Source organism: Paroedura picta, chromosome 8 (genome assembly GCF_049243985.1).
Source record: "Paroedura picta isolate Pp20150507F chromosome 8, Ppicta_v3.0, whole genome shotgun sequence".
NCBI lineage: Eukaryota > Metazoa > Chordata > Lepidosauria > Squamata > Gekkonidae > Paroedura > Paroedura picta.
In genome coordinates, this window is record NC_135376.1 from 94,100,538 (window position 1) to 94,127,133 (window position 26,596).

Genomic DNA, 26,596 nt, shown 5'->3' on the forward strand with positions numbered 1-26,596 from the left:
GATCCCAAGATAAGGAAAAGATGGCATTTGCCACATCAAGGGAGTGCACCCATTTGTGACCATGTCCTTTGTGCTGCACAGAGTGGATGTTACATTGCAGAGATTAGTGGACCACTTATTTGGCTATGCCAAGATTATGTGGCTGCTTATATCGACAACATGGTGGTATCCAGCTGGTCATGAACTGAATACCTGTAGCATCTCGAAAGCATGCTAACTGCAGTCTGGGCAACTAGGGTACACTTGAACACCCATAGGGACATTCATCTAGTATCTGGGCCATTGTGAGGGAGATGGGTCAGGCCCACCGACAAGTGCCCATGATCAAGAAAAACTGTTGTCCATTAGAACCACTCATGTCCATTTTGTTGTCAGTTTTATTCATTTTTGCATTTATGCCCAGCCCTTCTCTGGAGGTTCAGGGCGGTTTACAGAAGGATTTAAAATACAGAAGAAAATTAAATATTAAGTTTTAATTGAAAATACATATTGAGTAAGTCATCTCCTTCCCCAAGTGAAAAAAGAGTGGGAAGAATAATTCACTTAGATGGAATCTAGTTGGATGTGTTGTAGACAGGCTAGCAAACGATAAAGTTGTTCCTAGGCCTCAACCATACACCTTGTGGAACAAACCCATCTTGCAGGCCCTGTGGAACTGTTTAAGGTCCTGCAGGACCATGATCTCTTTTGGGAGAGTATTCTACTTGGCTGGAGCTAGGGCTGAGAAAGCTTCGGTCCTGGTAAAGGCCAATTTAACTTCCTTGGGCCAAGAATCCTAAGCTGATTTTGTTTGCTAGAACATAACATTATTTGGGGAAAATAATGGAAGGTCCCATAGATATGAAGGTTCCAGATTGTTTAGAGCTCAGAAGGTGAGAATAAAAAGTCAGATCTGGGAGAAGACAGGTTGTATGCGTGCTTTCCACCAGGTCCTTGTGAGAACCTGTGCATCCACATTCTGACCCAATTGAAGTTTCAGGAGCAGTTTCAAGGGCAGCCCCGTGTAGAGACAATTACAGTAATCTACCCTGGAGGTGACCATTGCATGGATCATGGTGGCTAGGTCAGGTGTCAACAGGTAGGGTGCAAGTTATTGTTCCTGGCAGAGATGATAAAACGCCTGGTGAACGACATTTGTGATCTGGTTTAAGAGGCATCCAGAGTCACATGCAGGCTCTTGGCTATGGTCACCGGTGTCAATTGGACTCCGGTGAGAGTTGGGAGTTGCACTCCTTCACTCATCACATGCCGACCCAGCCAGAGGACTTCTGTCTTAGCTGGATTCAGCTTCAGTCAACTCCGCTTGAGCCAATCCACCACGGCCTCCAGCCATTTGGCCAAAGAATCTGGTTGTGTTGACAGGTAGTGTCCTGATAATAACCCAGTCAGGAATTCTGGGCAAGGGGATGGTTGTAAATATTAAATAACACTGGGGAGAGAATAGCTTCCTATGGGACTCTGCGTGTCAGAACCTGCCACTTGGGGGTTCTCTCCCATAGCTAAGACTGCACGGAAAAATTGTGCTCTTAGAAAACTTAACAAACAAAGCAAAACGTAAACTGGCGTATCTGCTCAAATGCTATTCCTGTTCTGCAATGATACTAAAAGAACAGTCCCTGGAGACAAACAGGCCTTGTAACACCTGCTATTCCACAAATATATGTCAGTAAAGTCAGCGATTACTCTGATTTCTGCTAGACAAGAATTCACAACCGCTCTGGGAGATGTTCTTGCTTAGATGAGTCTTTATTGTATTTGAAGTAGCCTCGACAGAAGAAAGATCTAACTTATAGCCATGTTCTGCTAAATCAGGTTAAGAGTGTGAGCTTTGAGCAAGAAAGCTCAAGAAAGCCACTGGTTTAAATTTTGCCTCAGTGAACTCACTATGACCTCAAGCTAGCGGGAGACGTTCTTTTCCCAAAATTCCCTATTTTAGGTGTCGTGCATGAAGGTTTTTTAACCCACAAAATCACTGTTATTGCATATTATTTATGTTTTTTACAGGAAATTTGACATTTGTATTTAGAAGAACTGGTTTTTTTGTACCCTGTTGTTTTACTAACTGAAGGAGCCTCAAAGAAGTTTAAAATCGCCTTTCTTTACTCTCCACACAACAGACACCCTGTGAAGTAAGTGAGGCTGAGAGAGCTTTGAAAGAACTGGGACTGGCCCAAGGTCACCCTTGGGCTTCATGTAGAGAAGTGGGGAGGGGAATGAAACCAGGTTCCCCAGAGCAGAGGCCGCCGTTCTTAACTGCTACACCAAGGTAGCTCTGCTTGAGTACAGGATCTGCTTCACGGATGTCGGGGTGATGTTAATTTACATTGAAATAACCAATAAACAAAAATAACCATCTCAACTTTCATACCCACTTACAAAAATTTGAATATGCATTTGTGCACCATGTGTCTGCTCTGGCTCAGCTCCAAATGGATTTAGATCTACTGGAGATTCACAGGTTTTGGCCTAGCCATTTAGTCCAGCTGTAATGATCTGTAAAGCACTCATTTAAATACTTCGACATCATTGGACATCCTAATTTTGGAAGCTTGACAATCCTAATTCTGGTTGAATCTCTCCATGCCAGGATGCACTGTTATGACATTACATGAGAAAATAGATTCTAAATTATAGGGGAATTGTGGAATATGTTATATGAATCCCATAACACTTAACTCTACAACCTTAAAATCAGCATTATACCCATTTGACAGAAAAATCTCCTCTGACCTCACAATTCAAGGATCCCCCATGCAAGAAGCTATGACAATCAACTCCCTTGTGTTACCCTTGCAGAACTACAAATCCCAAGAAGCCATGGGAGCTAAACTCATTCAGGCTTGTGACATAGATGGAGGGAGGTTTTCAGAATTCACAAACGGTGAGGCGATACTGGTTGCACTTTTTGTCATTCCACCCGCCGTCCGTGTTCATTTCCACACAGTTTTCCCCTCCATTGCCATTCGGTTCGTAGCGACGCCAGTTTGTGTAGTTCACAGGGGAGGTGTCCAGATAGAGGAATTCTCCTGGCACATGACCCTCTTTCATTCCCAGGTAGGTGTAGCGATTTCTCTCTTTCACGATAGCCAGGATTGCCTCATTCTCCGCTTCATTCCTGGGGGTTGCAATAGAACCCCCAGAATGTTGACATGTTTGGCGCGTGGTTTCAAAATCTACTTCTTTCCCGTTGGTAGCAAACACTTTGTCTCCCGCTTTAGTTACCATTCCTTCCAGAGCTAGGACTGCAAATGAGTTGAAAAATCATGGTTAACTATTGGATAACTGCCACGAGTAATGTTCTCATGTGTACATCCTGGTACCATGGCCAACAAGTTATTAAGATGCTGCATCAAACAGCAAAAGTAACTTTCCAAGCTACATCCCAGACCCGACCACTGAGTGCCACTAAAGAGGACAGAGAGGCTGATTCTGTGAAGGTTCAAGGGGGTGGCAGGTTACACTCTTTTCCCCTCTCTTTTCTTTTGTTTCCTGTCTCTTTATTTTCCCCCTATCCTCTTTCTCTTTCTTTTTGTCTCTATCTTCATCACTCTCTTCCTTTCTATCTCCCTCTCTCTTGCCTAATTTCCCCCTCCCAGCGTTCTAGTGCCCATTGTATCAGCTACAAAGGGCTTTAATTCTAGTATAATATAAAGTTGATATTTGCACCTTTTATCATATATCATGTACCTAAATAAAAATATTTAGTGACTAGTCTTTAAATTCTTATATAAATGATGACGTTGCATCAAATTTCTCTCTTAATTATATAAATTCAAAATGACACATAAAACTTCAGGAGTACTTTTCCCATTTAGAATAATATCATCACTGTCACTTTTACATATTACAAATATTCTATTTTTTCCTACATTAAATTCTGTATACTTTGCCTTTTAGAAATATAGAGATATAATGTCAAAGTAGTGCATGAACCATTAGCAATACCTTTCTCTCTTATCTAAAAAACCAGAAAGATCTCACCACTGTCAGATATATTAGCTAAGGTTATTCTTTACTTGTATTTTAAACAGGTATGAAAGATCATGTAAGTGGAACAGTTACCTCCTTCAAGATGCAGGATTTTCTGCTCTAGATACCTGAGGGCTTTCTGCACTTCAGGGTCAAGAGAAGCCGGGAGACCTGCAATGCAGTGTGATCAGGAGAAAAAGAGTGAATTTCAGTGACATTTCTAGCCATTGCAAAACCAAGACTTTCAAGTGCTTTTGCAACTGGATTTTCCTGTGTGAAACCATTTTGAAGAACACAACCAACCAATTCAGGTATTATCAAACTTGCCCCTTGAAACTGCTATGCCAGTTTCAGCGTAATTTCTAAATGACAGGCCCAAACTGTTGTGGATTCATTAAAGAATATTCCCCCTGCCTGAAGACAGACAGAGTGGACTGGTTCCTTGACAGTTCTAAAAGGGAAGAACCGGGATAATTATTTTTGGGGGGTGATGAACATTGCCCTTTGGTCTGGTTTTTCTGGGTGAACATTATTCTTTGGTCAGGTTTTGGTTCTCACCCCTATGATAGAAAGGGTATGGAAGCAGTAGTCTTCATTCTATACTTTAGGAAGCTCATTGGGTATTTTCCGCATTGGTGGTGCAGATCATGCTACCCAGGGGAGTTATCCAGGGCCCATTCAACACATACTGGATAATGCACTTTCAGTGTTCTTTTGCAGCCAGATTTTCTTGTGCTGAACAGGACAATCTACTTCTAAAGTGTATTGAAAGTGGATTATCCAGTGTGTGCAGAATAGGTATATGCTGGGGCAGGGCATGTGCCAAACTCTAGGCATGATGCCAGACCTTTTCCTTCTTCTTACCTTGTATTCCAGGTTCCCCTCTGTCTCCCTTCTCGCCTGGTTCCCCTTTTCCCCCTTCTGGACCAGGAAGTCCATCTCTTCCAGGAGCACCTGGCAAACCATTTGGGGGCCCCATAGGACCTAGAGAAACCATCAGCAACAAACATGTAAGCCACTTTACTCCTCGATACACAGTGAGAAAAACAAGGGGTGAAGAATGCTCCCAAGGCAGCAGATTGAACCATAGGCTCAACTAATACCATATTTATATACCAGCTTCCTTGAGAGAATTGCATTTGAAGGATATGCACCATTTTATTTTTGTTTCTGGTTAATTTTCCCCTAAAGTTCCTGTATCCTGTACTTAGGCTGAATCAATATTATTAGTATTAGTATTAGTATTAGTATTAGTATTAGTATTGCCTACCACTATCAGCAAAACCATCAGATGTCAGAAACTAAGAGGGGTTACCCCAGTTAGTAAGAAAACCAGGTCTGCTATATGGATACAAATAAAGGGAAACTTGTTTTTCTTGCCTGGATAATCCTCAAGATCAGTTGTGACTTTACACATGCACACGCCTGCACACTCACACACACACACAGAGACATGAAGTCCCTGTTTTGTGAGTTTCAGTTGTAAAATTATACATTCATTGCCAGAGCCTTGACTGGGAAACTGATTTCTGGCTTTCAAAGCCCCCTCCCAATCAGGACTAAATGGGTTATAGTCCTCCCCAAAAGAACTTGTGCCTAGCAAAACAGAACCGGAGGGCAGGTTCCCATTATACGGACAAATGAAGCGGCATTTCTAGAGTGTGTCCAGGGAGACATTCTCACACGCCCATGAAAGCTGGGCAGAAGGGGCATTATATCAATAATATAAAAAATGTCATCCGCCCATATATGGGTCCAGCTGCTTATTGGGCGTGCAGACTTCATTAGGGGTACTTCTCAGTTTTTCACCTCATATTTTGAGCTCAGGGAAGGATCATGTCACAGGCACATGTGTGTGCATACATGTGCCTGTATAAATAATTGCTTCTCAATATCGTCTTATTTTTTTCTCTTAAGAACTACTTTGAATTGAACAGAAGACCATTTTGTCACTACAAAAATGGATTTTCCTCTGCCAGGAAACCTCCTAATAACATGACAAGGAAGCTCTTCCCAAAGGCATTGTGTAACAATTTATACTCCAGGATATGGCTGCTTCTCTGACCTGGGTGTAAACTGCATGGAGCTTTTATTCCAACCCCAGATCGATTCAGTCCCTGCCCTCTACACAGAATGCGATTTCCGTTTGGATTTGGGGCAATTTAAATTTTCCTTCTGCAGCAAGAAAGATTGATTCGGAGTGACCCTACCTTTATTGTGCAATATCTTCCTGTGCTTTTAAGCCTGAATATATTCAGAAAATCGCATTGTTTTGAATCTGGGCTCTCCTCCGTGGTAGAGGACCTGTGATTGGCTACAGGTGGCCATGTGACAAGGAGAAGCCTTAAAGGAGAAGCCCCTAAGTTCTCTCAACTTCTGTTGGTCTTGGATTTTTTTTTGTGCCGTCTTCGTCCCCCCCCCCCCCCCACACACACCTTCAAGAAAAGAAAGGATTTTTTCCTCCCTCCTCTGACTTCTTGGATCCTCCCCCCCTTCAAGAAAACAAAGAAAGAGTCTCCATTAGCCTCCCCCCCTCTTCTGAGCCTCCCTAACCACGTGCAGAAGACTTTCCTGTTTCAATGGGGAAGAGGAAGACCCGAGTTCAAAGCGATCTGAATTCAACAGGATTCTCAATGGAATAAACAATGTAAGTGCAGACTCTGCCCTGGATGGCCCAGACTAGCATGGCCTTGTCAGAAGCTAAACAGGGTCAGCCCAAGTTAGCCCCAGCTCAGGAGACCACGAGGAAGCCCAGGGCTGTTATGTAGAGGAAGGCAGTGGCAAACTGTCTGCCCTGACCTCGGTGTCCCAGGCTAGCCTGATCTTGTCAGATCTTGGAAGCAAAGCTGAAGGGAAGGTGGAAGGGAAGCAACCACGGAAGTCCAGGCTGGCTACAGAAAGGCACACAATTAAGGGTGTGCTCTTTGGCTCGGTTGGGCCGCCTTGGTAATCACCAAAGCCCGAAGCGGCATGTAGGAGGCCAGCACCGTGGTGCAGAGAGGAGGGGTAGTATACTGGTAGCGCACCACCCCTCTCTGCATCACGCTACTGGCCTCCTACATGCCGCTTTGGGCTTCAGTGATCACCGAGGCAGCCAAACCGAGCTGAAGCACACAACCCTACGCACAATGGTCAATAATTTCTGAACATCTCTTGCCATGAAAACCCTGTGGGACTGCCATGGATTAGTTTTGACTTGACAGTGCTTTCCACCATCATATAGATATTCTGATTTATTCTCCCCCCCCCCCTGTACACATAAACAGCCTGAAGTTTATAACCAGACTAACAAATTTTGGAGGAAAAGGGCATCACTCTGACTTACATGCACATGTGTAATATGTATGTAGGTAATAGATTTGTATGTATATGGCCGCAGGCCTTTACAAAATAACACCACTATAAACAACAGATTTACAAGACATATATGATAAAACAAAAGTCTCCTGAAAATGGAATAGTTTACTATATAAAAACCATAAAACATTCAAAGCAGCAGACAAAAAAGTTTTCCTTGCTGCCAGGGTATATAATGACATCTTATATGTTAAACTAGAATTAAAGCTCATTGTAGCTAATACAACAGGCACTAGCATGGGGGAGGGGGGAAATTACAAAGAGAGAGGGAGAAAGAATGAGAAAGAGGGAGGTAGAAAGAATAAAAAAGATAGAGAGAAGAAAAGAGAGGGAGAAGAGAGTGATAGCAAGAAATATAGGTAGAAGGAAAGAGAGTAAGGAAGAGAGAAAGAAGAAAAGAGCGACAAATATAGAGAGAAAGAGGGGGGGAAGACAGAGAGAGAAGTACAGAGAAAGAAAGAATGAAAGAGATATAAAAGAGAGGGAGAGAAGTAAACAAGAAGGGAAGAAAGAGAGAGAAAAAGAGAGAGAAAGAAAATGTGTGATAGAAAGAAGGAGAGATATAAAGAAAGGGTGAGAGGGAAAGAGAGGAAGAAAGAGAGAGAAAGAGAGATGTAGGAAGAGGTAGAAAAGAGAGAGAGAGATGAAGAGAAAGAGAGACAGAGATGAGGGAAGAGGTGCTTTGGTGTCTCCCAGGCTGGCCGGGGATCTCACGCCCAGCAAAGCTGGGATAGGTGGCGGCAGACAGTCCTCCCGGGTGCACTCAGGCCCATGGGGGAGTGGAGCCAGCCCTCCCCCCTGCACTCACCAGCCCTCCAGTGGGCTCTCTGCGCGGTGGGCAAGAGCGCAATGGCGGTGAGTTCGCCAGAGCACTCCTGGCCAGGGCTGCTGTTGGGGGTGGGCACTAGTGGGGCCAGGCTTCCTGATTGGCCCATAGTCCAGACAGGGACTCCACCCAGCAGGGCTCAGAAACCAATATATATATAGCTACTTGTTACAGATGGGCATCAGAATTAGATAAGAGAGAGGTTATCTTCTGAGTAACAGAATAGAAAACCAGATCAAATAATATCTCAGCAAGAAATTTTGCCGTAGGTTGTGCATAAAGCAGACAGTATAGTATGTAATGAGATAAATCCTCCAAGACTTGCATACTACAAATACAGAAGTGTTGATTCTTTGGCCTATGGGGTGAAATCTATAGCGAAAGGAACTCCAGTTTTGCTGAGCAAGATATCAGTATAGAGGGGAAATCCTTAGAATCCGAGTTCTTGCCCAGTTCTAGAAGGCCTACGTTTCTTTGAATACAATATGTTTACTAGAAATCTCCAGCACTGCCTATCAAACAGTTACCTGGTGGTCCTTGGTCTCCTTTCATACCGTCCCTTCCATCTCTCCCAGGCAGCCCATTCGCTCCTGGCGTCCCGGGTATCCCTGGAGTCCCTGCACACTTGTCCTCTCCATCACATGGCAGGGAAAACACAGCCACCACTACCACAACATGAAACAGGTGGTCCAACAGCCTCATTTCTGATTGGTTCTATTAAAAGAATACACATTGAACATTGAATGGTGTTACATTAGAAGAAGAAGAAGAGTTGGTTCTTATATGCCGCTTTTCCCTACCCGAACGAGGCTCAAAGCGGCTTACAGTCGCCTTCCCATTCCTCCCCCCACAACAGACACCCTGTGGGGTGGGTGAGGCTGAGAGAGCCCTGATATCACTGCTTCGTCAGAACAGTTTTATCAGTGCCGTGGTGAGCCCAAGGTCACCCAGCTGGTTGCATGTGGGGGAGTGCAGAATCGAACCCGGCATGCCAGATTAGAAGTCCGCACTCCTAACCACTACACCAAACTGGCTCTCTTAGCCCCAAACAGACCATAATACCTCTTTTAAAAGTGCCCTGACCTAGATGACGATTGTGAACTCTGGGCTGAGAAATACATGGCGACTTTGGGGGTGGAGCTGGGAGTGGGTGAGATTTGGGGCAGGGAGTGGAGTTTGATGCTATGATGTCCACCCTCCAAAGCAGCCATTATCTCCAGGGGAACTGATCTCTCTTGCCTGGAGATGAGCTGTAAAACCGGGGGATCCCCAGGTCCCACCCAAAGACTGGAATCTCTAATCTAGATGGCCTCAGCCTGATCACATCAGATCTCAGAAGCCAAGCAGGGTTGGCTCTCGTTGGTCCTTGAATGGAGACCACCGAGGATGTCCATGGCAAGCAATAGCAAACCACTTCTGAGCGTGTCTTGATTTGGAAACCCAACAGAATCACGATAATTCAGCTGTGACTTTACAACACCTTTCATCATCTGTTCAAACATTTCAGGGGGAAAGTGTTGGTCCTTAATTCTAAAGGCAAAATATTTCTATTTTCCTCCGACTTCTTTTCCTATGCTCTTCTTGATTGAATCAATGGCAGAGCTTTTGCTAAAGCTCCTAGCTCCATTTCTGGCATCTCTAGGATTTCAGACTCCATCAAAGATAATGAGATGAAGGAACCAATGGCTTAATAGAAGGCAGCTTCATCCGCCGAGTGGTTGACCCGAACACCAACATCTTTTAAATGTTCGAATGCAAGGCATTGCGAAGAATAATCTCAGGTCACATTCCAGTTTCTGAGCTGGACTTACCTTTCTGCTCCACAGCAAAATTCGAGGAGGATCTCAGCTCCACCGGCTTAATATAGTGCTGTCCCAGGGGTGGCTTCAGATTTAAGTGGAAATTCGATAAACACTTTTGTATGTAGGTGGAAATTTGACCAGGGCAGGTTTGAATGAGTTGTTGCTTTGCTTATACACTCCATTTGCTGGGCAAATACTTCAAATAGCTTCAAGGGCCCTGTGAGGACAATCTCACCATTCATGGCTGGGAGGGTGGGGATTCCATTCTGATGGCAAAAGTGGGGAAAAGTTCTTGAACCAAAATGTGGATGAGAATGGGAGGAGGGAAAGTGATGGTGAAATAATTCAAAATATACACAGGCATAATCCACCCTGGATTGTTTTGTCATTCTGATCCTTATGCCTACCATTTCCTACCATTCCTACATCAAATCCAGTATGAGAAACCAGAGCATGTGCTTGGTTTTTTCCCCCATTGCAACCTCACCTGTGACCACTCGATGTACTAATCAGCATACAGGGGCAGTTCAGCCCCTTCAACTCTCTCTCTCTCTCTCTCTCTCTCTCACTCACTCACACACACACACACACACACACACACACACACACACACACACACTTCTTCCTTCCACCGCCCCTCGTTACCTCTTTCAGTGGCTGGTGGCTGCAGGGCTCCTTTGGGGCTCTGGCATGGCAAAGCCCCCAGTGAGGTTCAGAGCTGGGACTCACTGCTCTGCCGTTACTGGCTGCAGCTCTACTCTTCCAAGGCCGGTCCCACTCTCCTGAGGATGGGACCAGCCTGGGAAGACAGGCGCCACCACAGCAGGGCTCAGTGCTGGGCCTCTCTGCTTTGTGGCCACCAGCTCACCTCCCTTTTTCTGAGGCCGGTTCTGCTCGCTGGAAGACTGGCAGTGTGGCACCAGAGCCCTGAGCCCTGAGGCTCGCTTGTTGTTCTGGTGCCGGTGCCACTGCTGAGAATCTTCCAAAGCTGGTCCCATTCTCCAGAGGACGAGACCAGCCTTGGAAGACTGGTGGTGCAGCACCACAGCATTGAGCCCCAGGACTGAGGCCTGCTTGTTGCTCTGGCGCCACCACCAAGCATGTTTTGAAGCCAGTCCTGCTCTCCAGAGCACGGGACCAGCCTCAGAAAATTGGCAGCACGGTGCCAGAGCAGTATGCCCCAGCATTAAGACAGGCTACCCCTGGGTTTGTCCCTTGAGGCAGTTTTAAGAAGTCCGTGGAGCTGGAGGGGGGGAGTTTCTTTGCCACCAAGGTTGGGTTTTTTTAGGATTGTTTTATGGGGGGTTTACTGTGGAGGATCGTTGTTAGATAGGCAGGTAGATAATTTCATCTGTTTCAGCCCTAGGGTGAGTTGTGTCTACACTCTGAGACATGCAGAAGTTGGGAATCAGTGTAACCCCTCCTGAAGTGACATCTTCCTCTTATATCCATTATGGCTCCTCGAGGGTCCTTTGTAGGGAAGCACACAAACAGGTGTGTTTGTGTTCTTTTCTCCTGGAGAATTTCCAAAGTTGACACCTGATTATTCCTCTGAACTGTTGCGTTTGGTTTGTATATTTGTCGATTACTCACTCACTTCAAGTTCACTGGCTGTTCTTCGCGGAGAACAGTGTTATCAAAAATACACATTAGAACGGGGAAGGAGAAACACAAATGAAAACGAGGGGCAAAATGTTAACAGTGGGCAGAATCATAAAAGCCCCTCACACTACCTGTTATCACTCTGGGAGATTAAAATCCCACTGATAATGAAAATCCATAACAGTCTGTTGAAATGGGGCCAAACCCAGCTCTGGCAAGCCTCAAGGGATAATGCAATGAACTCCACAAAGGCAAGTCTGCAACAGGGAATGTGTCACAGATTGCTCAAAACCATCAAGCCACCAATGACCAGAAGTGTCATGGGCTAGAAGTGTGTGTGCACATGAACGCTTATCCCCGGAACTAAACCTTTTTGGTCTTCAAGGTGCCACTGGACTCAAACTATGGCTTCAGACCAACATGGCTAGCTACCAGAATCAATGTAAATTACTATTTATTTCAAATAACCATAAGCCCACCTTTTGCACAACCTAGGATCTCAAGATGGGTAATAGCCCAGGGGTAGTCAACCTATGGTCCTCCAGATGTTCATGGACTACAATTCCCATGAGCCTCTGCCAGCAAATGCTGGCAGGGGCTCATGGGAATTGTAGTCCATGGACAGCTGGAGGACCACTGGTTGACTACCCCTGTCGCCCATTAGCTGGAGTTCTGATCCCTGTCTAAATGCTGAGGCCCTTCCTCATTCACAAGAATGCGGGAAAGCAACATGGAAGGGAGATCACTCTCCACATCTTTTTTAGGGGGAAGGACGAACAGCAACAGCAGTTGATAGGAATGGGGTCTGTTCATATAGGAAAAGACAGGCCTTCAAATTTGTGTGAAGAGCTTCAAAGAACACCACCATCTCGATCTGAACTTATTTATTAATAAATGATGATTGGATGTATATAACTGCCTCTCCTGGTCAGCTTGCTGCTCAGGGAGGTTTAAAGCATTGCATAATACAAATGAAACATTAAAACAAACACAAGCAATTAAAACAATTAAAGTGCAGTTCAAATCAATTCCATGTTGCTGCTGGTGTTTAGGAGTCATTGTCTTCAGATGCTTCTCTCATTCCAGAGGAGGGCTCTTGTAGGAGGGGGCCAACTTGATGATGTTCTGCTAACAGGATGCCAAAGCAAAATCTCCATCTTGCCATTATATGAATAGTACAACTGCTTTCAGTTACCCATCTGACCTCCGCATTTGGCTTCAAAAGCCAGTAGCCCATCTTTCTGCCATTTTATCTCACTACCCCCCTCAATTGTTAACAGGGTTATACGATCTGGCAGCAAAGCAGCCGTTCCTGCCCATAGCAGCCAGCGCTACGGGGGAGGGGAGGTGCAGGCGCAGGCATGGGTGCACCAGGCGACACACACACGCAGGTGCAGAGCTCTGTGCCTGCGTGTGTGTGTCGCTTGGTGCGCCGGCGCTGGCGCCTCCTCACATCCCATGACAGCTCTGGCTGCTACGGGCAGGAACGGCTGCTTCAGTGGCCAGATCGCACAACCCTAGTTGTTAATCAAGACTTTGGTGTTTTTCCCCTGAGGCTGAGATTCTATTCCCTCAGATCTTGTAAAAGCCCACTGAGAATCCTGGGCCTAGTCTGCACACAATAGATAATGCACTTTCAATGCACTTTAGAAGTAGATTTTCCTCCTTCTGCATAGGAAAATCCAGCCGCGAAAGCCTATTGAAAGTGCATTATCTTTTGTATGCAGACTAGGCCCTGGTTCAGTGGGAAAGGCCTGAAATTGTGGCAGGAAATCCTGCCAGGCTCAAGGGAAACAGAGGTCTACATAACTCCCAGTGTCTCTTAGCAAGAGCCAGCCACAGACTGCCAGTCAAAGGGTTAAACTGTTTGTATACACTTGTTACTAGTGGGACAGGCAGAATGGGTCAAATGGTCTGTTTTCAGATGTAAATTTCCTAGCTGCAGCCATGGTCTTACTCTGGTTTGTCATGTACACAAGTTTGGCAGGAAGAGACAGAATTCTACTTCCTCCCATTGTTTGAGGAGCTTTCTGCTTTAGGCAGAGAGGCAGATCCATCTTGAATCTCAACCATGTAACAGCTAAAGTATATGGCTCCTGTATATTTTCTTGTTTTAACTTCCAGTTCCCTTACCCTGTTTAGCTAGTAAAGTTTGTCTTTTTATATACAGTAAATCTGCCTTGTCTTGTCTCATCATTTATACAATAACTCTGCTAACTTTTACGACAGTAACTCTGCTAAGGGAAAAGGTTTTTTTCCCAACAGTCCTAAGACATTAAATAACATGGTTTCTTTTCATAAAGTGCAATGCCTTTTGTTTTGAAGTGGTTCTCTTCTTCACTTACTGCCCCTGTTCTGACTTATCCCACATGTGCACATGTAACTGCTCCACTTTTAATTTTCTCCTTTTACTTTCTCACCTCTTTTCCAACACTAAGGTCCAATTCTTTGCTCTCATGAAACCCAATACATTAAATGGAAGTGGATCTGTGTTACCAGACGTTACAGTAAAAGTTATTGCCCCAAGCACTCACAGCATTACCCATATTAGAAGCTGAGTTGGGGAATTTAACTAGTGAGAGGGGTTACAATGGGATCTTCACCAGGGTGTTCCCTTACAGAAACTCTTCAAATGAACTAGATTGAAATGAAAACAAATCCGAGTTTTTGAAAATTTAAATTTAAAGCAACTAAAAAATCAGTTAAAACACACACACAAGAATTTAAACTAAAGAAAGCAGGATTGAATGGGTATTAAGAGGTGTACGGGGGAAAGTATAGCTACTACACAGATGTGTAGAAGTCCATGCTTCAGAAAAAATAGAAGTGCCTGAGCAGGTAAGTGTCTGCAGGATATTTGGAATGTGGCTTATGTATCAAATTTGTGTCCCCGGGCTACGGTTGGGCACCCTAGCCCCTAAAACAATGTACTTGGGATAATTAGGCATGTATAATAAAGGCATGTGAAAAAATTTATCTGATTAGAAGAGCTGTTTTTTGTAATCCACTGTTTACTACCCAAAGGACTCTCAAGACAACTTACAATCATTTACCCTTCTCCCCATAACAAGAGAAGGGGGATAGTTTAAAAAAAAACACTGGAAAAGAGTAGTGAGACAAAATAAAAACAACAGTTTGGTGGTAGCTGCCACCAAAGCAAATAGCCAATCAACTCTCCAGTGGCAAATCAAAAGCCGTCTTTGGGAAGAACCCCACATGGCCACACTTATTTTCTAAAAACATTTGTTGGGCACCAGGAAAGGTACTGGTCGCCAAGGTAGTGCCTATGGACACTATATTGGTGTTTCATAATCTAAGCACTAGAACAGTGGTCCCCAACCCCCAGCCTGCAGCCTGGTGCTGGGCCACAAGAGCTTTGGCAGCGGGCCACGGCTCCCCCCCCACCCCCCCCCACAGCGAGAAGCTTGCCAGGCCGCGAGCAAATCAGCCACCAAAGCGGCCAATTAGTTTGCGGCCTGGCAAGCTTCTTGCCAGGGGGGGAGAGGGAAGCGCAGCCAGTGGCACACCGGTGGCGCTAACGCGCATGCCCGTACCTGCCACTCATGGGCATTTGTGCCCAACGAGGGCACAAATGTGCATGTGCGTCAGTTTTGCGCATGCGCAGAGCTGCCGCGCATGCACGTTTGTGCCCCCGCTGCAAGCACAAATGCGCATGCATGGCAGCCCCACGCACGCGCACTTGAGCAAAACTGTCATGCATGCACATTTGCACCATTGCAGGTCTGCAAATTACAACTTACTAGTAGTCCCTTCTCCCAGGGAGGTTTAATGGGCCTTGACCAGAACCTGGGCTTTCTTGGCCATTTCTTGGTGGAATGAGTAGCCAGCCGAGACTCAGACCCTTCTGGAACTGGCATGGTTCCAAAGGTTTTGCAAGGTGGCACTCTTCCACCTAGGTACAAGATTTTATCAGATGGGGGTCCCCTCCTCTCCATCTCCCTTAACCTCTGAAAACAGACTTAAAAACCCTGCCAGAATCAGAGAGAAAGAGGAATTCTATTGGGGATTTTAGTTTCCATTTTTAGTTAATGATTCACAAAGGCTTTTCTGTTTACCTGTATATATTTTTTACTGTTGTCAGCTGCCTTGTTTGCACGGAGAGGTGGCCGATAAATCCAAATAATATAGGTCAGAATTCACAAACAATGAGAGATTTTGTATCACAGTTATAATCATTCCACAGGCCATTTTCATGCAGAATAATAACACAATCTTCGACTCCATTATAGTTATTGGGCTCTCCACTTTTCCAGTTTGTGTAGCTTACTGGGGCCCCATTTGCATACACAAATCTGCCCTCTGTTTGGATATCGTTTACATCAAGGAAAGCGAACTTGGAATCCCTCTTTGCCACTTCTTGCAGGGCGGAGTTCTCGGCGGCATTCTTGGGGGAGGCCAAGGTTCCTCCAGCCTTTTCGCACTGGGCTTTGCCATTTGTGTAAGTGTCATGCCGGTGAGTTGAAATGAATGTTTTCTGTCCCACTGTCAGCCCCTGCAGTAGCGCCACTGGGACCAGAAGGAAAAAGTGTCAGCTGTGAGAATCTTGAAAGGCCCTTGTAATTCACCTACTTCCGTGTTGTGTCCCTATTCACACTCAACCCTCTAGGGTGCGCCACAGGAAAGAGGTTCTCTGCTGGGAAGGACATGGTGTGGCATGGGTTGTGTTAGATTCATGGGTTCAGAGACCAGGGCTGAATCTGCACGGAGCTTTTATTCCAATCCCAGATCGATTCAATCCCTGCCGTCTACACTGAATGCAATTTCCATTTTGATTTTGGGCACTTTAAATTTTCCCTCTGCAACAAGCATGCTTGATCCAGAGTGACCCTACTCCCTTCTCCTGCAATAAACTGGAGTGGATATAACCCTTGATATTTGAAAAATCGGCATTAGTAAAGGTGCAGCTCTCTGTTTGTCCCAAACTAACAAGCTGCCTCTAGCCTCCAATGCTGTAGAAAAGCTCTGATTGGCCAAGGTGTCAGTTCAAAGGTCGGTTTCAGTTCAAATTGACTGGATCCAGCAGTCAAGATCTAGCCATGCATTGGCTGATTAAAATTCTGCCTCAGACCTCAAGCTCATTCCTTGGTAGGTCTACAGACACAACAGGTTGTAGTCTAGGAATGAAGCTGAGGTCATTGTATGGGAGGGGCTCTCATGGCACTGACCTCATGGCTAGCTTGCTGGTTTTGGGTACGCCCAAATCAGTGTTTTGCAAAATAGGTGCCTTTGGGTATCATCATACAAACACTTGCAAAAGCCCTCGTACTGGCGGTCTCCCCCCAGCATCCCCCTCCCCTCCCCAAGGCATTGACAGAAGATCACAGAGCACACATGAAAATGTGCAAAGCTGCCTCGTACTCAATCAGCCCAGTGGTTCATCACAGTCAGAGTAGCATACTGCATCAGTCAGACCCCACCTGGAGTACTGCCTGCACTTCTGGAGGCCTCACTTGAAAAAGGATGTATTTGAAAGGTTGTCACTTGGAGGGGGGCAGGGAGTGGCTTCTGTTGGCAGCAGAGGATGGGACCTGAAGGAGTGACTTTAAACTACATGCATCGGCTAAATATCAGGAAAAGCATTTTTCACAGTCAGAGTTCAGCGGTGGAATTGGCTGCCTAAGGAGTCAGTGAGCTCCCCCTCACTGGCCAGCTTGTGAGACATGAAGTCGGACTGGATGGGCCACCGGTCTGACCCAGGAGGGCTCTTCTTCTGAAGGCCTTGACCACTATGCCCTGTTTTTGGCTGTCCAGAGGAACTGGTTGGCCACTGTGTGAGGCAGGATGCTGGACTAGATGGACCACTGGTCTGATCAGGCAGGGCTCTTCTTACATTCTTAATGCAATAAAATATATTTGTTGTATCTTACCATTTTTGTAATTGCTGAATTCAGTTCGAAGTGCCTGGAACTTTGTTTCCAAAGCCGCCATTTGGCTTCGCAAAGTGTCAGTCGCTAAGGAATAGAAATACGAAAGCATAATGCAGCAGCCTTGAAAAAATGTTGATTAGTAATCATAACTGATATTTCCTTCAAAAATCATCTCTACAGCTCATCGTAGACATTTATTTTAGTGAATTGCTATGCCACATCCAAGAGTCCTTCTTAGAACTATTTATTTATGTATTTATTTTAAAAACTTTGTAGGTCGCCTTTCTCTCTTGCAGAACTCTACGTGGGGTGGCTGGTGCTCAGGCTCAGCCCCCTCCCAATGGATCTACCCCCATGCCCAACAACCGCCATAGAGTGGGGGCTACCACAAGCCTCTGCTTCCGCCAATGCTCAATCCCACAGACGCTTGATGCATGGCATATGCCAGGGAGCCAATCTCCTGTTCCCCAAAGAGGCAGGTACACCCTGTCATACCAACCAGTGCTGACTGATGGAAGCAACTGCTGGGTTGCTGAGCAATGTTGCCTCTCCTGCTCCAGCTGGGGTCCGTCTTCTGGCCCCGGAGTCCCCCACTGCTACAATTATTAAGCAGCTGTGTTTGCATTGACTCACTCTGTGTTAGCTGCCATGAGTTCAAGTGAGAAGTTCAGACTATCAATAACACAGAAGCAAAAAACAAAAAAAAAAACCCCAAAAAGTGGAAACCTGACTAGACATCACATGAAACTAGAAAATGTGCCTGGATTGGGGGGGAGGGGGGGGAAGAGGCTTTTGAAGTGAAGAAAGAGTTGTATGGAGGAGGGTGTTGTTGAGCTTTCACTTGCCTGGCCGTGTGATGGAGTTTGGGTTGCCAGCTCCAAATCAGAGAAGACCTGGAGAATTGGGGAGTGGAGCCTGAGGAAGGTGGGGTTTAGGCAAGGTAGGGACTTCAGTGGGGCATAATACCATCATGTTCACCTTCCAAAGGGGCCATTTTCTCCAGGGGAACTGATTTCTGTCATCTGGAGATGACATTTAATTCTAGGAAATCTTCAGCTACCACCTAGAGATTGGCCAGCCTAGATGGGATAGTACCAGCTGACCATCTAATGCCAGCCGGCCCTCAAAAAGCTGAGATCTTACCTCCTGCTTCTCCCTTTTGTCCCTTGTCACCAGAACGTCCTTGAACTCCCATTGGGCCTGCTGGGCCTGGTGGTCCCGCCTTTCCTGGGAAGCCCTGTTGGCCCTTCGGTCCGACTCCTAGGGTTTGACAAGAAGAAAGTCTGAATTGCTGTGACTTTTAGTGCCTTCAAACAAAGAGCAGCCATGAAAAAGCTTCTTCAAATCCCCACCCAAGTTGACCACCTTCAAGTGACAGTCTCACCTGAGCATTTAATCAAATTAATTAAAAATGCTTCCCGAGGCTCCACAGCAGCAGAAGTGGGCAGAGGTGGGAGAGGAGTAGGCGGCCTGAGTGGGCAGACTGAGGGAGGGGGAAGAGGCAGCCTAGCAAGTGAGGCAGTGGAAGTGATGCCTGGAAAAGGTGGGGAGGGTTGCGAGGGCGGGGAAAGGGATGGCCCCATGTTTTTGCTTCCTGATGGCCCTGCTGCAAATTGCAGCTTGTTGAGTCCCATTGCAAAAAAAGGAACACTGATTTCCCCGTGTTCCCTTGCAGGGGGGCAACTGACAGCTAGAATTGCACCAGCGCTGGGACTCTGCTGATGTCATGAGGAAGCGGGAATGAACACCGCAACCAGGTAAGGTCTGAGCTGCTGTAAAACCCGCATGGGGGATCATGGTGACCCCAGGACCATGGGATTTTCAAGGCAAGCAGAGATGGTTTGTGATTCCCTTCCTTGAACAGCAACCTCAGATCTTCCTTGGTGATCTCCCACTGATGTACTAACCAGGGGCAACCGTGCTGACCTTCTGGGATCCGGCAATATCAGACTACTGAGGGCTATTCAGGCTGTTACTGTCACGAACCGTAGGCTGGTCTGGCTGACCATAGGAGACCCCCTCGTAGAGAACTGCTCCAGACACATGTGGTGCAAAGAAGTCAGTCTTTATTGAGGGATTCCACGGGGTGAAGCAGGACAAAGTTTTAGCAGGAACACATACATTGACAGAGACAAGCATGGGTGGCCTCCTTGGGCCTATATATAGGGGGGGATGATTTGAGCGGGAGAATAGTTTCTCATAGGGAAGGCATTTTATCTAAAAGGCGCAAATAGAGGAGCAACCAGCCTGCTTTCTTTGCCATTCTTGGCAGTACATTTCCAACCCCCCCTGTGCAAACCAAGGATGAGGACAGATAAGGGAGAACTTTTTGCAGCAGGGGGGAGAGCCTCTACCAGTCATAAACAATGGGATGGAGAAGGGGAGGGAAGGTACAGAAGAATGGAAGGAATGCAGGAGTTAGGGAGGGGTGAGAGAGGGCCCTTTGGCCCATTAAACCTTGAAGTTAACACTCCCAGGAAGGAGCTCATGATAGTTACCAGACTGCAAAAATGAATAAGAAACCCTGGAAGACTTTCAGAGAATAATACCCTCATGGACTGCCAAGCATTTCTCTTTGTATGGGCCGTATAATCACGTGGTAGCACCTTCCAAACACGATACCTTGGTCTCCTTTCTCTCCTTTGGCGCCATCCCTTCCATCTCTGCCTGGTAAACCATTCAGTCCAGGACTGCCACATGCCAGCACTGTACATGTGTTGACTTCAGGTCTGCTTGCTTCGGAAACTGCTGCACGACCCAGAGAGGTTCCCACCAGCAGGACCATGAAAAGTTGGAGCAGGTGCATTGCTGAGACCCTAGAGACAATCAAAGATGATCACTGTTGATGGTGGTTGTTCTGTGTGTAAGCGGTCTTTGAAAATGAGATTCTCAAACCTTTTGACCTTATCCATGTGTTTGCTCCATGTTGAGAGCCAGCTGGGTGTTGTGATTAAGAATGGCAGCCTCTCATCTCTAGAAGTGGGTTTGATTCCCCACTCCTCCCCCATGCAAAGCCTTCTGGGTGACCTGGGGCCAGTCCCAATTATCTCGGAGGTCTCTCAGCCTCACCTACCCCACAGGTAGGTGGGGAGAGGAAAGATAGGCGATTGTAAGGAAGGATGGAGGAAGGATAGGTGACTGCAAGCTGCTTTGAGACTCCTTCAAGTGTTTAAAAGTGGGGTACAAAAAACCCTAATCTCTCTCTCTCTCTCTCTCTCTCTCTCTCTCTCTCTCTCTCTCTCTCTCTCTCTCTCTCTCTCTCTCTCTGAACTACATGATCATCTGGAAAACATTGGAGAACCAACATGGTGAAAGCTTCACATCAATTAACTTGGGAATTCTATTTTTACTTAAAGCTGACAAATATGTAGCGGGGTCCAGTCCTTACACAGAACTATAGTGCCCAAGAACCCTTGATAGGGAACCATGCCAATGAAGCAGATTGGGGAAGTGATTTAAATGCTAATATCCTATGTTCAAACAAGGAACATGGAAGCAGATTTTTGTACGCAGAACAGCAGATGTGATTCAGACAACCATCAAAATGCACGTTGAATATGGATGTCACCTGTCCAATGCCGTATTTGGTTGGAAAAGCTGCATCCCCCAACATCTATGTGCAAATTCAGCTGGAAGCACGACTATAGACTGCTGAATTTCCCTATCAGCATCAAAAGACAGCATCTGTCACTTAAAAGAAAATGTGCACATTTCATTGAGTACTTAGCACATACGCAAATGCCGTCAAGTTGCAACGGTCTTCTGGCGGCCCTAACAAGATGCTTTCAAGGCCGGTGAGAAGCATTGTTGGGTTGCCATGGCTGTCCTCTGCAGAGCCTTCCTTGGTAGTCTCCCATCCAAGTAATTACCTGCTTAGAGATCTGATGAGGGCTATACCATATCCCCCTTCTTCTCTTTGGGCACTGATATCAGCTGTTGAATAGCACATTTTAGAGAAATTTCAATCTATGCAGGACAAAAATGAATTGCGGGAAGGCCTTTGAAAGCCTCCAAGTTGACCTCTTTGACAGCCTATTGAAAAGGAGGAGCACAATCCTCGATAACAGACTTTCTCAGTCTTCTAGGAATCACAAGGTAGGCCAAATTGCCTTCCTGCTTTATCTGCCTTTTACAGGGCATTGCTAACAAGAGTGGCAACCGGGGTTGGAAGCATTGAAGTCTTAGGATTGTGCTGTCAATTAGTCAGGCAAATGTCAATGTCCCCCAAGCTTGTAAAACTATTGAAAGTTGGAATTAAACAAAGCAGTCGCCTCCGTAGTTAGAAAGGAAGGGTGATGCATATCATTTTCTTCAGACCTTATGACAGAAAAACATTATAGCTAGCATCAATTTTTAAAGAAAAGATCAATAAAGGAGCCCTCGACTCCTTTAAAAGTTTTCACTAACCAATTCAAACAGGAACCCATGAATAATCACACACAAAATGTACCCTAACAATGAACCCAGTTACATATTAGAACTCTTGCGATATTTGACTAATTGTGCAACAGACATCGGAAGCAGACGTTAAATGTAAGCTGGGAAGGGTTTGTTCTTTTCAAGTCAATGGGATTACAGTCCCACAGTAACCTAAAACCAGTGTTGCTTACCTGAACAAAATGTGCTGCGGTGATCCACTGTAGCAAGTTATTTGATCTGAAAAGGCCCGCTAAGAAAGGCAGGAGATCTCTTGAGAAGAAGTAAGACAAACAGAAGCGGAGAAATCACCCTGGAAATAGGCAGTACTTGATCTTTGCTCTTGCGTAATTCTGTGGGTTGTTTCACCTTTTCCGGGCACCGCAAGCAGTGCAAATCTTGCTCAATCTATTTACTGGCCAAAAATGGTTGGAATTTGAGATTATCCCTCCTCCTCCTCATAAATTGACTTGCCAGTGTGCTATGGGCTAAAAGGGAGTATCTTATAATATTTGGTTATCTTGGGCTCGTTTCAAAAAAGCTGGGCTGTTCGTCATTGAAGAACGTTGCACCTTCCGAGAATGTGATAAATAAGAAAACTACTCGGAATAAATAAGCTGTGCAAAACACAAAGAGAAACCAGCCTTTTTCTAATACTTTGTGGTTTGCATCTTACTCCTCATATTCCAAAAGAACTGGGATTAGACTAATGGGCTAGTGCTGCTGTGCCCTTCAGCAGAGCTCCAAGAAGACGGTAGAAGCGAAATAATTTACAAAGCAGGGCAGAGTCTGCACTTACTTTCTTTATTCCATTGTCAATCCTGTTGAATTCAGATCGCTTTGAACTCGGGTCTTCTTCTCCCCCCCCCTCCCCACTGAAACAGAAAAGTGTTCTGCATGTGGTTAGGGAGGCTCAGAAGGGGGGGGGGGGGAGCCAAGCCTCTTTCTTTCTTTTCTTGAAGGGGGGGGGGGAGAGGAGCCAGGCAGGGAGCCTCTTTCTTTTCTTGGAGGGGAGGGGGAGAGGATTGGAAAAGGCAGAGGAAGGAGGAAAAATCCAGGACCGACAGAAGTTGAGAGAAATTAGGGGCTTCTCCTTTAAGGCAAGCGTGTCACATGACCAGGTGTAGCCTATCAGAGGTTCTCTACCACAGAGCTTTCTTTCCCAAGCTGGATATTCAGGATTAAAAGCACTCTAAGATATTGCACAATAAAGGTAGGGTCACTCCGGATCAATCCTTCTTGCTGCAGAAGGAAAATTTAAATCGGCCAAAATCCAAACGGAAATCGCATTCTGTGTATAGGGCAGGGACTGAATCGATCTGGGGTTGGAACAAAAGCTCCGTGCAGTTTACACCCAGGTGAAAACGGTCTGAAACTAGACATACTGCCCCAATATTTCTGTCACCCCGCAGCCTACAGTCCAGTACAATTTTGGTGGGAGCAGCCAGACTTGGGGCAGAGGGGCCCCCATAGTGGAAAGGGGTGTCACTCCGAATGTCCTTAAATAGGGAAACATGGGGAGGAGAGAGGCTACGGCCCTGATCCATAGGGGGGAAGGCACTGTGTGAGGTCCCTGGAAGTATGGGGCCCATAGCAAGTGCTACATGGATAAACTGTCCCTGCTGCAGTCCCTCAGGTTTGCAGGTTTTTGAAACCTTAGAAAGTCTTGCAAAGGGGGAGATGTGAGTCTAAATCAGGATTATGCATCCTCTTTCAGCTCACTAAAAACCTATAATTTTTCTCCCTCCTTAAAATGTGTAATTGCTGACATATCTGAGGGAAACGAGATGGAGAACGGGAAAGGCCAGCAACTGCCACACCGCTGTTTCTGCAACATGAAGTACAAAGGAAGTACAGGAAACAGGGCATGCTGGGTGTGTGGTTTTGATCCACAAACATTACACGCACAGCTATGGCCGTGCAACTGTTTAAATACCCAATTCATGTCTGCAACTAACCCCTAAAATAAAGGACATAATGCATTTGCCAGGTTGAGGCAAAGAAACAGAGACCAGGTAATGGCTCTGTTATTGAGACAAAAAAACTTATTTACTGGCTGTCCCCAGGGAAGATATGGAAGACTGCTTCAGGATCATTCTTTCCATACCCTTTCCATTTTATCTACGTCCTTCTTGAAGTGAGGCCTCCAGAACTGCACACAGTACTCCAGGTGTGGTCTGACCAGTGCCGTATACAATGGGACTATGACATCTTGTGATTTTGATGTGATGCCTCTGTTGATACAGCCCCAAATGGCATTTGCCTTTTTTACCGCTGCATCACACTGCCTGCTCATGTTTAGCTTACAATCCACAAGTACCCCAAGGTCTCGTTCACACACAGTGTTACCTAGAAGCGTATCCCCCATCCAGTAGGCATGCTTTTCATTTTTCTTTTCATTTTTCTGACCCAGATGCAGAAGTTTACACTTATCTTTATTAAATTGCATCTTGTTCTCACGTGCCCATTTTCCCATTGTGTTCAGATCTCGTTGAACTCTGTCTCTCTCTTCTGAAGTATTTGCCAGTCCTCCCAATTTAGTGTCATCTGCAAACTTGATGAGTAGTCCCTCCACCCCTTAATCTAGAGCATTAATGAATATTAAAGAGGGATGTAGTTGAAGAGGGATGTAGGCAAACTGGAACATGTCCAGAGAAGGGCAACAAGGATGGTGAGGGGGTTGGAGACCAAGACATATGAAGAAAGGTTGGGGGAGCTTGGTCTGTTTAGCCTGGAGAGGAGACGACTGAGAGGGGAATCTGATAACCATCTTCAAGTATTTAAAAGGGTGCCATATAGAAGATGGAACAGAATTGTTTTCTGTTGCCCCAGAGGGTTGGACCAGAACCAATGGGTTTAAATTAGTTCAAAAGAATTTTTGCCCAAAAATCCAGAAGAAGTTCTTGACAGTTGGAGTGGTTCCTCAGTGGAACAGGGTTTCTCGGCAGGTGGTGAGTTCTCCTTCTTTGGAATTTTTCAGAAATGCTGATTTTATGAATGTAGGCAGGTTGTGAGTGGGTGGGCAGGAAGGGATGTGCCAGTATTTGTCTCTTGTGGCCCTTCCTTGCATACCCAGGGAATTGCACATTGTCACTGTGAGATGGGTCGGCTTCCTGGGTAAAACTTACACATCTGGGTACACTTCTGGCCAAGCCATGCTTTGCTAACAAGGTGCAGGCAGCATTGCCCAAAAGGTGGCTTGCAAGGGGTCTGAGCACTAACTTGAAGGTAATTACCAGGCATTTGGCTGAACCAGGCACAATCAATCAACAACATCAGCAGGCCCCTGCCCCCCCCCCCCGAAATCTACTTCCTGGACCTGTTTATATTATTATTGTTTAATGTTATACGGTTACTTGGTTATTATCAGTTAACAATATTAATGTTATAGTGAGTTATATGTAATGTTTCTTGTATAGTTTCAGTTCTATGTAAATGGCTCTGAGCCTTCGGGGAGGGTGGTATATAAATGTAAATAAAACATACAAACAAATAAACATTATAACTTTGTCATGCAGAGGGGCTGGACAGAAAATGTTTTTCTTGTTTCTGGATACAGAAATTCTGTGATGCTGCGTTCATGCTGGCAAGGCACTGAAAGATGCTCCATCCAGAAGTGCTAAGCGGGCACATGTGAACAAAACCTTTACACCATCTGATAAAGGGCAGCAAGCAGGGGAAGGAAACTTGCTTGAAGGCTTCATTCTCTATGTACTTGCAGTCCCACGGTCCACCTTCTTTGCATTAACAGGACCAGAATGACTTTAAAGTAAAGACTCCTATTTATAACATTTCAAATAATTCTGGCTGGGGGACTCACCGTCCCCACATCGGCATTGGTGTAGCAGCTGCCCTGCAGGGGGATGCCTCCGCATGTCTTCGTTGTGGGACCCGAGGCGGAGCCTTTGGAGTGTGTGCATGGCAGAAGCAGACGCATGCCCGGGGCACCTTATTGAAGGCACAGGCTGTGTCACGCCGGCCTCTTCCCCTTCTAGTGGTCGGGAAGCTCAGTCAGTCCACACCCACCCTGCTATAAGACATTGTTAAGAGTTATGGTTCAGATGGTTTGTTAATCTTTGGGCTATTTTTGTTAAGAATACAATTCTTTTGTCACAACTTTTGGGGGCGGCTCCAGCATAGGTAGGAAGCCTGTTTTCCTCCTGGTTTGACCAAGAATGTCATATCTCAAAAAAAAACAAAAACCTGAGAGAGCTATTTAGACAGGCCCAATCGTCAGAGGATCAGACTATTATCCACAGTTACTTTGAACAAAAAAAACAGTATAATTGTCTTATCCGAGAGAAAAAACGGCTTTACTCTCACGATAATTGGGTCCGCCTATTTGACATTGTTAAATCCAAAAATTCCAAAGCATTCTGGTCAGCTGTAAGAGGACCCTTGAGGGGGAAGACTGATAATTTAGAACTTATTATTGCCCCCGAAGTTTGGGTTGATCATTTTTCTGCTCTATTTAATGTCCCAGCAGCTCCAGAAAATCTGCTGAATGACTCCATCCCAACTAATGTCCCTAGATGGTCCCCAGTTTTGCCTGACGAAGTAGAGGAACTAATTCTGAGCCTTAAGATAGGCAAAGCCCCAGGCCAGGATGCCCTTTCAGCTGAAGTTCTAAAAAACAACCCTAAATGGTGGGCTCCTCCCTTGGCCAACTTATTTACCTTAATTGACTTACATGGGATTGTCCCAAGTTCTTGGTTGAATTCAATCATTGTCCCCAT

General features: G+C 45.7%; 2 protein-coding genes across 3 annotated transcripts; both read right to left on the minus strand.

Moving 5' to 3' along the window:
- Positions 1–359: 359 nt before the first annotated feature.
- LOC143843964 (pulmonary surfactant-associated protein A-like) lies at positions 360–10,103 on the minus strand. The gene is made up of 5 exons (XM_077350847.1): positions 9,964–10,103; positions 8,680–8,866; positions 4,834–4,953; positions 4,063–4,140; positions 360–3,242 (listed from the first exon to the last, which is right to left on the minus strand). The coding sequence occupies exons 2-5, from the start codon at positions 8,852–8,854 to the stop codon at positions 2,866–2,868; spliced, it is 750 nt and encodes a 249-aa protein (XP_077206962.1). The 5' UTR covers positions 8,855–8,866; positions 9,964–10,103; the 3' UTR covers positions 360–2,865.
- A 2,322-nt stretch (positions 10,104–12,425) lies between these two features.
- On the minus strand, positions 12,426–22,227 carry LOC143843966 (pulmonary surfactant-associated protein D-like). Of its 2 annotated transcripts, none has more exons than XM_077350850.1 (5): positions 22,055–22,227; positions 20,067–20,260; positions 18,588–18,704; positions 17,445–17,528; positions 12,426–16,083 (listed from the first exon to the last, which is right to left on the minus strand). In XM_077350850.1, exons 2-5 carry the CDS (start codon positions 20,248–20,250, stop codon positions 15,707–15,709), a joined length of 762 nt encoding a protein of 253 aa, XP_077206965.1. In that variant the 5' UTR covers positions 20,251–20,260; positions 22,055–22,227; the 3' UTR covers positions 12,426–15,706. The 2 variants fall into 2 exon arrangements, with proteins under 2 accessions (XP_077206965.1, XP_077206966.1); XM_077350851.1 differs by having other exon boundaries at positions 20,067–20,257; positions 22,053–22,182.
- Positions 22,228–26,596: the final 4,369 nt, after the last annotated feature.

What these genes read in the sequence shown, in the direction of transcription:
- LOC143843964 (XM_077350847.1), bottom strand. Translation starts at nt 8,854, where the DNA reads ATGAGGCTGTTGGACCACCTGTTTCATGTTGTGGTAGTGGTGGCTGTG. An exon ending in AGGAGACCAAGGACCACCAG is followed by an intron (nt 4,954 to 8,679) that starts GTAACTGTTTGA and finishes TGGTTTCTCTAG; the next exon opens with GTCCTATGGGGCCCCCAAAT. An exon ending in AGGGGAACCTGGAATACAAG is followed by an intron (nt 4,141 to 4,833) that starts GTAAGAAGAAGG and finishes ACTGCATTGCAG; the next exon opens with GTCTCCCGGCTTCTCTTGAC.
- LOC143843966 (XM_077350850.1), bottom strand. Translation starts at nt 20,250, where the DNA reads ATGCACCTGCTCCAACTTTTCATGGTCCTGCTGGTGGGAACCTCTCTG. An exon ending in AGGAGAGAAAGGAGACCAAG is followed by an intron (nt 18,705 to 20,066) that starts GTATCGTGTTTG and finishes GTCAAACCCTAG; the next exon opens with GAGTCGGACCGAAGGGCCAA. An exon ending in ATTCAGCAATTACAAAAATG is followed by an intron (nt 16,084 to 17,444) that starts GTAAGATACAAC and finishes TTCTGGTCCCAG; the next exon opens with TGGCGCTACTGCAGGGGCTG.